Source organism: Fomitopsis serialis (genome assembly GCF_022376445.1).
Source record: "Fomitopsis serialis strain Sig1Antser10 chromosome Unknown B0H18scaffold_76, whole genome shotgun sequence".
Lineage (NCBI taxonomy): Eukaryota > Fungi > Basidiomycota > Agaricomycetes > Polyporales > Fomitopsidaceae > Fomitopsis > Fomitopsis serialis.
This window is the reverse complement of record NW_025955036.1, coordinates 101,099-114,185: the sequence shown is the minus strand read 5'-3', so window position 1 is coordinate 114,185 and position 13,087 is coordinate 101,099. Positions and strand designations below refer to the sequence as shown.

At 60.7% G+C, this 13,087-nt stretch overlaps 2 protein-coding genes across 2 annotated transcripts; one reads left to right on the top strand and one right to left on the bottom strand.

The window, feature by feature from the left end:
* Nucleotides 1–116: 116 nt before the first annotated feature.
* On the top strand, nt 117–2,887 carry B0H18DRAFT_1027187 (EAP30/Vps36 family-domain-containing protein). Its single transcript, XM_048029865.1, has 7 exons — nt 117–516; nt 567–708; nt 816–1,578; nt 1,645–1,676; nt 1,753–2,264; nt 2,325–2,492; nt 2,546–2,887. The coding sequence occupies exons 2-7, from the start codon at nt 596–598 to the stop codon at nt 2,779–2,781; spliced, it is 1,824 nt and encodes a 607-aa protein (XP_047889673.1). The 5' UTR covers nt 117–516; nt 567–595; the 3' UTR covers nt 2,782–2,887.
* Nucleotides 2,888–3,033: 146 nt separating this feature from the next.
* On the bottom strand, nt 3,034–6,682 carry B0H18DRAFT_1195355 (STE like transcription factor-domain-containing protein; the record flags this gene model as incomplete). Its single annotated transcript, XM_048036069.1, has 4 exons — nt 3,034–4,041; nt 4,128–5,383; nt 5,439–5,509; nt 5,981–6,682. The coding sequence occupies 4 exons, from the start codon at nt 6,680–6,682 to the stop codon at nt 3,251–3,253; spliced, it is 2,820 nt and encodes a 939-aa protein (XP_047889672.1). The 3' UTR covers nt 3,034–3,250.
* Between the last annotated feature and the right edge of the window lie 6,405 nt (nt 6,683–13,087).

Here is a 13,087-nt window from a genome sequence, read left to right as displayed (position 1 = left end):
GAGCACCAGGCCGACGCCGGACGGCAGGCAGCTGCACATCGCGCGCAGGAGACACGCCTCACGTGGTCGTGTACGACGATGCCGACCTCCGTTTCCCTCTCTCCTCCAGTCGATCGAGCTCATCTATCTGGCTCTCGTTCACGACACTTCTGGTCCTGGATTATATTCGATCCACTCTGTGCGACGTCGACTAAGGTGTTGATACTCGGCGCACACTGGCAGCTACCTGTTCGCCCACTACGTGAAATGCCCGGTCGTGTGCGCCACTAGTTATTCACTACACAAGCTGCTGAGCCTCTTGGACTCACTGGACTCATCTCCTCGTCTGCAGCATATGAAGCGACAACCTAGGGCTTCTCGGCTTGCTTTGCATATCATCGATCGCCACAGCCAGTCGATCAAGGCATCTACATAGAGGACCTGTGAAAGCCGCGATAGCACTGGACCGCTCTGCACGGTCACCTTCTACTAGTTCTACACGCATTGAACAGAACAATTCGTTAGGCGTTCAACATCGTGCGTACGATATATCGTGGCATGCCTCTTCGTCATTGAAGTGTTGACAGTGCACCTCCAGAGTTAGAGTATAGCACACATGAGTCTCAGGCGTTATACAAAGGGCGTAGACGGGACGATACCCGTCCAAGCCTTGCTGTACGAGGATGAGGAACTGCTAGCCACTCAGGAAGGCATAGGCATATATGATGGGTGAGTGTCCTCACGCAGTATGTGCCCCCACCATCCATTGTCTCCTCCTTTCCTATGGCTCTAAGAGCGCACCGTGTTGATATCGTCATTCCTCTTCACTTTCTCAGCACCGAGAAATCAGCCCCTCACCAATCTGGCACAGCGTTCGCTACCACCCATCGCCTGTTCTACATCGATGCGTCGCACCCCGAGACCCGCTCGTTCGAGATGGATCTCGCGCATGTTGCCCGGACGGAGTACTACGCAGGTCTCTTCACGAGCTCGTCCAAAGTAACGCTATACCTGCACCCGATCGAGACTCCCGCTTCGCCGGTCGATGGACCGTCAAGGAGCCTGGCGGCGCCCGAAGACCCCGCTTTCCTGTCGTGGACATGCGATGTATGCAACTACCGCAACCCACCAGGTCTCAGCCCTGCTGCATCCCGTATATGTGCTCTCTGTGGCGTCCCACGCTCAGCCACGACATCCTCTGACGGTGGTGAACCCTCTGCGTCCGCCGCGACTCTCTCCTCCTCCCTACCCTCCTCCTCCGTCCACCTCGCACGCGTGCCCACCTCTTCTTCGTCCTCACCCAGACCCGCGACACCCCGAGGTCCCAATGACGAGATATCATGCACTATATGCACCTTTCTGAATCACCCCGCACTGACAATGTGCGAGATGTGCGGCACGCCGCTGCCCAAGCGGGTAGCCCCGCCCCGTGCGTCTCAGACGGTCCATGCGAAGTCAGCTCCTGCATCGCGCCCGACCTCGCCGCTCCCGGACAAGGATGGCCCAGATCCGAGGATGATCAGGCTGAGCTTCCGTAGGGGAGGCGACAAGACGTTCTATGCTGTACTTCGCCGGAGCCTGCTTGGTAAGGGATGGGAGGTACGTTCGTTTACTGTCATCTGCTGATGGTTTTGGCTTATGGCGCGTCATGTAGCTGAAGCCTAGCAGAGCAGCGCGACCTCGCATGCACGCAACAAGTCCACACCGGCCAGACATCTGGCCTTTCCGGGATCAGTGAGTCGTTCTCCCGACTGAGCCTTGCACTTCGCTGAGCACACTTCCATCTCTAGATGGCATCCTGCGCAACGTCGAGACGACCGCGGCGAGCTCGCAGACCGATATGGAAGATGCACTCCAGGACTTCGAGGCGCTCACGGTCAAGTGGCGGGAGATGGTCAAGCTCGCGCAAGACCTCAACGAGCGGCTCACCGCCGCGTCCTCGACCTCTACTGCCACCGCCGCCGCCCTGCCATCATTCCCTTCCCCCGCAGGCGCATCACCCACGCCCGCCAACGCGGAGGTGCTCACGACGCAGGCCGTCGAGCCGGAGGAGGCGACCTTCATCCGGTCCTCGCTCGCGCAGCTCGGGCTGCAGATGGCGAACGCGCCCGTGACGCTCGACATGATCCGCGACGAGCGGCGGTGGATCGAGGAGCTTGCGCGGGAGCTCGCGGGGGTCCTGCAGGGCGGCGGCGGGAAGGAGAAGCGCGAGGGCATCATGCGCCAGCGCGGGGTGGTGGGGCTCGACGAAGTATGGGGAGGGTGGAATCGCGCGAGAGGCGTCGGTGCGTACTTTGTGGACGATCTGTTCGGTTGAGGGTCTGTGCTGATGTGTGAATGGACAGCCCTCATCCCTCCGTCGACCTTCCTCCAGGTCATCCCGCAGCTCCCTCCGTATACCGACCCTCCGATACACACGCGGACCTTCCCTGCATCTGGGCTCTCAGTTCTGCATACGCCACCATACACCAAGGCAGCGTTTGCTGCGCGCCTCGTTGGGCTCCTTTCTCTCGGTACGTCTCCCTTACATCGCGAGTGCTTGCTGCTCCTGATGTCACTTCCTTAGCCGGCCCTCAGACTGTCGTCGAAGTCGCACGAGAAGAGGCCCTCCCCATCGGCCTCACCCAAGAAATGGTCAATGAAGTCGAAGAGGAGGGGGAGGTATGTCGAGACGAGGGCGGCGCAGGTTTGGATGTCACGTCCGGACTCTCAGGGAGCGGTTGGGCGAGTTCAGGTGGCGGAGAAGTGAGGCTCTGGGTGAACGTATTCCGAGGATACGTCTGGGACGGACAGATCGCATGATTGAGCACAGACTATTAGACACTGGCAGGCTTGTGGCAGGCCGCTCGACGTTCGATGTATTAAGAAGAGATGTATTGAAGGACGATCCATTGTATTGTAGCTAATCAATGCACTCGACGCAAAAAGCAGTGCACATGCATTCGACTATGTAAACAAAGAGAGGGTGCAGTTAGCAGATATACGGTACAACCGGCCACCAATATACGACAGCTATATACAAGTAGGTGGAAAAAAACAAAACGCGTCTGGCGCGTATAATTAGGCGAAGTAGTAAGTAGGTATTGCGTGTCGAGACGCCGTACACGCGGAAACCGTTTTGCAGGACAGGGCAGAGGAAATAACGACAGCGATTACTGTATAGATACAACCGATGGCGTCCAGAATGTCGAGACTTGCGAGAGATGGGAGCATTAGTGGATAGATCAGTAGAATAAATTAAGCTTGTTGCTGTAAATCCGATTCCGTTGGTTCACATGAGGACCTGCTGAGGGTCGCCGTGCGCGAATGTTGAATAGGATGCATCCGAGACCGGGGCCTGGGTGGAGAATTGGTCACCTTGCTGCTCCGGGAGGCCGTAGAGGCCGTACATCGGCACCTGCTGGCTCGCGTCTGCGGTGGGGAGCATGTTCACGAGCTCGTACTCCGCGCTCGCCGTCGTCGTGTACTGCATGGGCGAGTCCGTGCGGAACGGCGCTGTGTACGAGGTGAGCAAGGGGTCGCGCATGAACGCCGCGGTCTGCGTATGGTCCACGTCCATCTCCGTCTGCTGCAGCGTCATCATCTGGCGCATCTGGTCCTGCAGCTCGTTACTCGAGGCCGACCCGGCGCGAGAGTGCCCCCGGTGGAGGTTCGCCATCGGCGCCGCACCGCTGTAGCCAAGAGAAACGGTAGACGCCATCGGACTGGACTCCGCGGAGTACGCGTGGGCGTAGGGGTGGTAGGGACGCCCGGCAGGAACGCCGTGGTCGGACGCAACGCTGTACGGGCGGCGTATGTTCTCGCCATAGCGCGCTGGAGTGACGCTGCGATGGCGGCGGATGGGCCCGGGGCCACCCACATCGAGCTCCGAGGGGTAGAGCGCCCCGTGTTCGAACGTTGCCTTGTGTGACGGCGCCGACATGGACAGCCCGTAGTCGTTCGCGATCCCGAACTCGGTGGTGACATGCGCATAGGATGGCCGGCAGTGTAAGACATGCTCGAGTGTGGCCGGACGGTCGCCCATTGTGAGCCCGGGGACCCCTCCGTTTGCATGAAGTTGCCCTGCTGGTCAGGTGAGGGGTTCATAGAGTGCGTCGAGTAATATCCGTCTTGCACCTCGTCGGAGGGACCGACGACTGGCACCGCACCCGCCGCCATCACGAGGCCCTCCTCGTCGCCCTGGACCTCATGCAACGGGCCCTGAAACTCGACCTCGTATATCCGCACGTCGTTCACGTTCACATCCTGGTCGCTCTCCTCCGGCTCCTGCTCGGCCTCGGGGCCGAGCTCGCCGCCCTCATCAGCACGGAGGTGCGTCCGCGTGTGCTGCGCGAGGTTGTCCGAGCGCGAGAAGCGCTTCTGGCAGCGGTCGCACTGGTACGGCCGCTCGAGGGTGTGCGTGCGCAGGTGCCGCTTGAGGTGCTCCATCCGCTTGAACATGCGCCCGCACGAGAAGAGCGGGCAGACGAACGCCTTCGCGCGCGTGCTCGACTCCGCTAGCATGTCGGGAGCCGCGGGCGCGCCCTGCCACCCGTCGACGTCGCCGAACGGCACGGCGCTCGAGCTGGGGAACGGCTGTGATAGCGAGCGCGCGTGATGCGGGAAGTCGGCGTTTGGGAAGGTGTGCCGCGCGTGCGGTACAGGGCGCTGGGGCAGGTGGCCAGGGTACGCGGGCATCATCGCGGGCTGGCCGCCGCCCTCCATCATCATGGACGCCTGCATGTCGTGCGCGAGCGCAGCCTGTGGCATGCTCCCCGCGCGGTTGGGGTCCACGAAGCGATTCCGGTTCGCGAGCGCGAACTGCGCCTCCAGCGCGCGCCGCTGCCGCTCCTTCTGCGACGCGATGAGGTCCGGGTTGCTCTGCCCGTCGAAGTCGCCCCGCGCCTGCGCCATGAAGAGCTCGCTTGCGCTCATCCGCGATGTGTCCCGGCCGAAGCGGTCGACGTGCGGCTCGTGCATCCGGCCCATGTAGCCGTCCATGCTGTATGCGTCTGGCGGCGTCCGCCGCGTGCGATGCAGCTTCTTCCGTCGCTGCTTGTACGTCGGCGAGCCCTCGAACAAGCTGAACATCGAGAAGAAGGGCGACGCCGGCCCGAACTTCTTCGTCGTCTTCGTTCCCTGAGCTGCCTCGGATTCCACGTCAGATTGCGCCGACGCACTCGCGGACTCGCCGTCGGACTCGCCCGTTTGCTCGTTGGGGCGCGCAGGGCCCTCTAGCTCGCTTTCGTTGTCAGAGCCGCTCTGCGCTTTGCTGAACTGCTCGTACAGCGAACGCTTCGAGTCATACGTGAACGAGCGCGCGGGCTCGCCTACGACGACTGTGGTCGGCTCCATGCCCATCTTCTCACGCTTGAGATCCCGCTCGAGGGCATCGAGGAAGAGACGGTCGTGGGGGACGGAGAACCTTTCTGGAGAGTGAGCAAGGATGCGGAGGCAGTTAGTGCGATGCCAGAACATACCAGTAGAAAACCTTCTGCTTCTTTTGCGTGCGGATGCATTGATACTTGAACAGCAGGTCGAGGAAGGGCGACTGGATCAGATTAAGTCAGTATCTCTCACTTCGACGGACATATGAACGATTGGCGAGTGGCGTTGACAAGGAAAAGAACAGATGGATTGTGAACAGTGACCCTTCAAAACCCTGATGAAGAGTAGGAAACCCTAGCTCTCATCCAGGGTTCGTAACGGTCCGTTCAGAGCATCCCGTTGAGATGCTGGCTCCGATCCCAGGTCCTCACTGATTTTGACACGAACGCAGTCGATGCGCATATCGATCTCCACATTGCCGTTCTAACGTGGAGACCAGAGGTCTAGGACCTGGAATCAAGCCTCTCGCGCGTCTAGGGGCACGTATAGCAGCATGATCGACGATGTATCACAGCGTCTACTCATATACGCGCATATACCGACCCCAGACATCCAGCGACCACGCAACCTGTCCGTGTATGCGCGCATACGCACGCATCTCGAGGCAAGTACCAGCGACTGAAGCAGTGCTCACCTTGGGCTCTTCAAGACACGCGTCCATACCTGGCTTTAGGTTCCGGAGATCACTGAACACCCCCTCTTCGAACTTCTTCATGTTCCGCACCGGCCGCCCGAACGCCTCGAAGCGGAAGACGAGCGCACGCACGATGTCCGTGCCGGTGATGTGGTACAGGCCGCCCCAAAGCACGCAGCTCACATACTCCGAGTTCGGGAGCAGGAAGCGGTTCAGCGCAGGGTGCGCGCTACTGGGGTGGCCGACGGGGAGGCCCGCGGCAGCGGCAGACGACGGGTCGTCGCCGGACCAGCGCGAGGGCGCGGTGGCGAGGAAGAACTTGAGGCGATCGAGGTGGTTGAGGAGCTCGCGCTCCTTGTGCGTGAGTGGGCTAGTGAGTCCGCCGTGCGGACCGGGCCCGCGGGTCATTGCGTGGGCGATGGAGTCGGGCGCAGCTGCCGCGTCCGCGCCATGGTCGCTGTGCGAGGGGTCCCCCTCCGCGTCTGCAAGCAGCTCGTGCTGCCCGCGCGAGCGCAGGGGGTGGGCGGTCTGCTCCTCGGGCTCGGGTGCGTGTGCGCCTGCCGCACCGGTGGCTATCTGGAGGGAGCGCGGGGAGGGCTGCTGGGAGTACGTGGGCTGGAAGGAGGTCGATGCGGGCGCGGTGTGCTGGAGCGGTGATGGGTCGTGGAGTGCTGCGGTCTGATATGGTGCTGACGAGTCCATTAGAACGAGTAGTATGCTTCGGACGGGGAAGGGAGCGTGGCCAGGACGGTCGTGATGCTATAACTGGGGGGCACGCGTGAGCTGGCGGGCGGTGAGAGGATCGATGGGAAGTTGGGCTCACATTATGGGTCGTGCTGGCAACACGCGTGCATGCAGAAGGGGCGAGCGAGCGAGCGGGAGCGTTGTCAGAAGGCGTGCGTGCGGGCGGGAGGACGGAAGCGTGCACCTGGGCGTGCAGCACGCAGCACGGGCGATTATCAGGCGGTCGGTAGAGATATGGGGGAGGCCCGGGCTCAGATGGATGTGAAATATTAGCCTCTCGCGAGGTGGACGAAGAAAGGAAGGGACGAGGGCGGCGTCCACAAGTTATGAGCACAGAGGCGCTCCGGCGCGGACGCTGCCCCAGCGCGTCTCCGCGTCTGCCCTCTCGCCAGTCACGCCCTCGCACCGCCTCTGCTGTCCGCCAGCCACATCATCCATCCGTCTGGACGCCTCCTCGATGGCTGGGCTCGCCAGCCCACAGGCACAGGCCCATCGCGCGGGCGCTCGCTGCCCGACATCAAGACCCTCCACACAGCCATACCGGCGTAGGCGTCTGTTGTCACAGCATTACCACCCGCACGCCGTCGCCCTCATCATTTCTCGTCGGCTCGTCCGTCTCCAGCGGAACCCCTCGGACTCTCGCCGAGGCCGGTCGCGCATTGTCCAGTTGGCCCAGGCCGGCGACGACGCAGAAACGGACGGGCACGGTGGGCTTCGTGCACGGCGTCCGCTCCTTCCCCCAGATCAGTGATATTTCCGCCTCCATCTTCAGGTTCAACCACGGCCCTCGTCCGTCCGCTGCCGGAATGATCTGCATCTTCCTCTTCGATGCCAGTTCAGTGGCTTCTGCGCAGCCAACGGTCTTCTCCACCTGTCAGTCAGTCAGATAATTAAGCCCTGTCCAACACCAACTGACAGCTGCTGCCAGCCAAGACGGCCATGGTACCACCTCGGCAGTGGCTGCCCGTCCCACTGGCACTGGGCTCTGCCGACTGAACGTCGGCTCTTATGGTCTGCAACGGAGACTTGCACGTATACGCTACCGAGCGAGCTCTGCACCAGCTCTGCACTCTGAGTCGCGTCGTGGCTCGTGTGCATTTCTCCGCCCGCGTCGGCCTGCTATAGGTATATAGTTTTCGCGGTCCAGAAGACCGGACTCCGAGGGCGTGCCTCGTCAACAGCACCCTCGTCCCAAATGCGCCGTGCCCATTCCTCCGGGTCGGAAATCTCAAGCCGCCACCGGGGGCAAACCACTTATTCCGGACTCTGAATATTCCGAGCGTGTTCGTAGCCAACAGATCTTGCTTCAATCAGATTTTGACCCCAAATCCCAGCATTGTTTGTAGCATGTTCAGCCAAAAGCGTCGAACATTGGCGGTCTGCGAGAGGCGAGGCACGAGCCGAGCGCAGAGCGTAGTCTAAGTGCAGGGCTTAGGCGCGCATCGCTCTCTTTGCGCGCCCACGTCTCTCCTCCAACGAAGCACCCTATGTAGAGCTCAGTTTCGTCCTCGGTCATCTTTTCACCCAACCACCTCACCCTCTCCGCTTTCTCACCACTTGCTTCCCAGCTCTCAGGCAAGTGCATTCCCCTTTCAGTCCATTGGCTCGACGTGCTTCCTCCCCAATTCCTCCCGCAACCTGTGAAGGATCATGCTACGAAGCGGCTGCGGTTGTCCCGCCTGCCCTTGCAGCTCATCCGTACCCACAGGTCCCGGTGGTTCGTTTTGGGTCTGGCAGCCCGGAGGGCTGCGCCCCGCACTCGTTGCTACTTACACACCTCTCTCTCGCCCCTAATACTCTCGAAGATCGCGCGGCGGTCTACCCCACTCTCCCATTGCGATGATTTCCCATTACCGAGCTCAAGCGCTCATGTCTCACGTCTTCTATAGTACTATCCAAGTTTTCTCTAATAGTACTACTCTAATCGACAGGAGCCCGAACGGAAATACCTAGAGTTGATTTCTTGGACTTTTCGGCGGTAAACATTTCATGCAAATGGTCAGCATGTTCGAATTCTGAACAAACCCAAGAAAGGTTCCCCGTGCACGCTCGTCTTCTCAGGATTCTCGGAGTCCAAAATAAACGGTTCGCCCTCAACTCCTCCATCGCGGACGAATCTAGCGCGTGGGTCTCGCGTGGCCGTCCTCCCCGCGCGGGTCCGCTCGGCTACAACGACGTCGACGCCTCAACGCCTTCGCTGCTGATCGCAATCGTACTCAACACGCACCACCGCCCACCGTGCCCATCTGCCGGCCGCCTCACTCACCATGCTATCCCGCAGGCATCGCGCGCCGCGCATGCTAGAACCCGTCAACAATCCCAGCTGATGGCCTGCAGGCGCACGCTAGAGCCCGCCGAGGCGCTAGGTCGCCATCCGACATCAGCTAGCTCTCTCGCGAACCCCCCTGCGCCTCCGCTGACGCGTGCCTCCTGCCCCGAAAGATCCAAGGATCGGCGCGTTTCCGCGGATAGCGGACCTGATGGGTCTCTCTCCGCGCTATCTCCGTGAGCTCGTCCAAGGCTTGTCCCGTGCTCGGCACTCCCGCGCCTCCCCCAGGTCCGACCCCTGGTGCAACCCTGGTGTCCTACAAGATCGCCCTCCGCCGAGACTTGCCTCTAAGAGAACCGCTTGAGTTGCCGGAAGCCCCGAGGTGCCCGATCCCAGCCGTCTCATCCACATCGCGCTTTTTGTCTCTCTGAAGATTCCCCCGGCCCACCCTTCTGCAGTCCCCAGGCGCCATAAGCATCATCCAACAATCGAAGATAAGTACACCCCTATGATGCCATCTTGATCCTCCGGTCCCGGCCCTGCCATGTGCAATGTCGCCGGCGCTCGACGCTAGATCTGCTCGACCAACCATCGCAGCACTAGAGCTGCTATTGTCATCGGCAGACATTGGCGACCGTCACGGTCATTCGGGGTGGTTGTTGCACTGACGCCGTACACGAGAGCACTCGGGCTATTCATGTCCCACATCCCCCGGGCGACCACGAAGTGCTCTGTCTGAATGGCTCGCATGTCCGGAATCCGGATAACATCCCTCGAAAACGCCCGCTTCCTCCCCAACCATCGAGGGTTCTGCATACTCGACCCCACCATCAGAGCGCAGCCGCGCGACTAGAGTTGCTATCGTCACCGACGGACATGGCACCCTGATCCACTCTGCCCGCAGTGGCGCGACATGCCGAGCTGGCGAACAGACATCCAGGACAGGTTATGCAAATCGACTACTGACAGGTTTGATTAGGTTGTCGAAGGGTGCATCTACGAGCGACTCTGTACGCTGCATAGGTGCGCTGCCAAGACTCACGCGCTCCCCAAAGTCGGCCGATGGCGCAGGCGGAGTCCTTCCGAGGCCCTTCCACCCAGCGAACAGACGCACGGGCGAGTCCACAACATTGCCCAGGACAACTGGGCTGGCGGCACCGGCCATCCTCCCCGTACCCTGCCGCGGCACTGCCACCTCGCCACCATCTTGCCGAACTGAGCGTCCAACCGAGCGCACCGCGCAGGCCTAGGGCCAATCAGGAACCTGCCCACCCTGCCAGAGCCATACGAGGGTAGACCCACTTCGTCTGTGGGGGCAATCTATCACCGAGGGTGAGTAGCGCATGATCGCCCTGCTCGTCCGTCTAATCGTCGCGTTCCCTCGTACAGAGTCTCGGAGACCGGGGGCTGGTACTCATCTGCACCTGGGCAACGCGAGGGCGTATGGACACCCGGCGCGGCGAGCACAGGAGTGCGGGTTCCTGTCGATGACGCGCCCCTGCTCAACAGCAGGAGCGCGTCAATCCCAGTGGCACGCGGGTCACAGCATCATGATCTATACCGTTCATGAGGCCAGGCCGCGGCGCGCACGGAGCTACACGCCAGCCCAGATACATACAATGCACATGGTATTGGTCGTGATGCCGGGCGGCGACGGCCTCGGAGGGCGGATGGTGGAATGCAGCTCGGGCTAGCGTACCGCCTATAAGGCCCGATGATGGGGTACCTTTCCCTTCGTGGCCCGCGCGGCGTCCCGCTATTCGCAGTTCGGAGGTCGAGGTTCGGTGCGCGGGACGGAGATGGGGCGCGCCGCCGCTGTGGAATGCCGAATTGTGGCCGTCCGACCTCCGAGCGCACCCTCCGAGCTTCCTGCATGCCGTAGCCGTATGCGCTTGCTGACACCACCATCGCAGTTCTCGGAGTCGAGCTCTCGAATACCCGCTCGTCGCCTGCTCTGTTCGTTTTTTGTCGTCCGGTTCGGTCGGACCCTCGTCACGGCTGCAGTGACACTCGTTGACAGCTTGCAGAGAAGTCGAACCTCGAGGTCACCAACTTGCGATGCAGAAGCGCGGACCCAATCTAGTACCTCGGATTGTCGGCAAGTCGGCATCTCGATGGGTCGCGTGCGGGGCGGGCGCATTCAGTCACGGTGTGCTGTGATCAAGCTAGGCAGGACCTGGCCTATGGCGAGGATGCGCTGAGGGCGCGAGCGGAGATGAGCCGATGGTCGCGGTCCCGGTGGGTCGGATCCAAGTTGAGCGGCGTACAGCTTCTGCTGAAAATTTGGCTGAGCAGCTGGGGGGCCGCGTATATTTCTGTCATTGCGCAGAAATAGTCATGCGAGCACATTGGTTAAGCTCGTCTAATATAGGGCTTCTGTCAGATGGTCCGCCTCCGGGTCCTATGTTAAATGCGCCACTTAGCTACGGAACGGCGAATGGATGCGGCGAGAGAGCGGGCCAGGGATGCGGTCATTAAGCATTGAGGCCAGACCAGAACCGTGGAGATCCTGGATGTCCTTTCGCAGACGAAAAGAGATAGCCTGCAAAGCTTAGGGTTGCGATTGAGACGGTTTGGGGAGAAGTTCAGGTGCAAGTCTCCGAGGCTTCTCATCTCTTCCTGCGGCGACATACTGCAAATAGCTGCAAATCCAGGCGTCGCATAACTCAAACTAAAAGTTCACATGCATGAACGACGCTAAAAGCGTAAGTCCCGAACCGCACGACCCGACGAAGGGCGCCGCGGCGGGATCGTGGCAGGCGGCCGTGATCGAATGATGTACAGCACAGGGCACCGACTAATACGTACACCGATCGCACGCAGTTGTCGATCTGCCAGAGATGGCCTGCTCTGCCGATGTCGTGCAGGTGGTGCGAGAGCAATTGTCGGCATGGCAGGTATCCAAGGCGGTGAGTGCGGTTTGCTATGATCCGTTCAAACTGAACACGGAGTATTCTTCCCGTTCACTACCGTCAGTTCTGTTCGGCTCGAGCTTCACAGAACCTGTTATTAATAATGATGTTCAATGTACCAACAGATTGTCACACAGGTCCGAGTTAATGACTGCACATCACTGCCCACTTGACCTGCGCCGCCCATCTTGTGCCGTCAGCATTTACCGGAACCTCGAAGTCACACCGACTCGAGTACTCCACGTACGCCTGTCTTCGCGACGGCGCGACAGACTGCGAATCTGGCGGCGCCCATCTGTCTAACACTGCCCCGGGGCTTGTCCGGTTCATGGTTCAGCAGCTCCATAGTTGACCGGGGACATCGACTTGACGTTCGACGTCGAGGACCCTCTATGTACTCCTTGTGGCAGTCGTCTTAAATCCACTGTTGATCGGTGGTCGCCCAGATTAGCATGCAGACGTCGTCCAACCACGGCCAGAACGCTATATATCAGACGGTCTACGGACGTTGATGATAATTGTCTTTTCACGGCGGAAACGCTTGTCCCTGGTCCGCCGGCGGCGACCGCACAATGACCCTCCATTTTGTGAGTAAATTCGGACGTTGAACGTCCAATCGGCATACTCACGGCGTATACTCACTCAGGGAGTCAGGATTCGTCGAAGTACCGATAAATGAGGCTCGGTCAAAGGATCCGCCCGACCTGCACGCCGTCGGGACAGCGCATACGTACGCACCAAACCCAGGCCGGAGAATGACACTGTGCGGCGCACCCTAGGTATCCGGCCAGTACTCAAGCAATAGTCCGGAGTCGAGGTAGTATGTGATGCGCCATCCAGCTCATTGCATTTCAAAGCGGCAACCGTCCTGTCATCCGCAAGCGCGCACCACCTAATAACGGCGCAGCGATGATGATCAGACGGCGGCGTTGTCGCCACCGACGACGGTGCCCCACTTCTGCACGCACGGAAATATCGGGGCTGTGGGGGGACGCAAGGTGGGTATGTAGGTGTCTTCACCGTGACGACGAGACACGTAGGACTGCGGTGCTGCGTATTCTATCAGCGGGCGCGTCCTGGAAACCACTGTTCGCCGGTGCAGCCGGGAGGACAGTGGGATCTCAGTCGAGTCCTTCGAGGTAGGACCGACGCTAGCTGATACCGCACATCAGCCCTGGGTGT

Coding starts and splice junctions, on each gene's coding strand:
- B0H18DRAFT_1027187 (XM_048029865.1), top strand. CDS start 596: ATGAGTCTCAGGCGTTATACAAAGGGCGTAGACGGGACGATACCCGTC. Junction 1,579..1,644: donor TGCTTGGTAAGGGATGGGAG/GTACGTTCGTTT, acceptor GCTGAAGCCTAG/CAGAGCAGCGCGACCTCGCA. Junction 2,493..2,545: donor CGTTGGGCTCCTTTCTCTCG/GTACGTCTCCCT, acceptor TCACTTCCTTAG/CCGGCCCTCAGACTGTCGTC.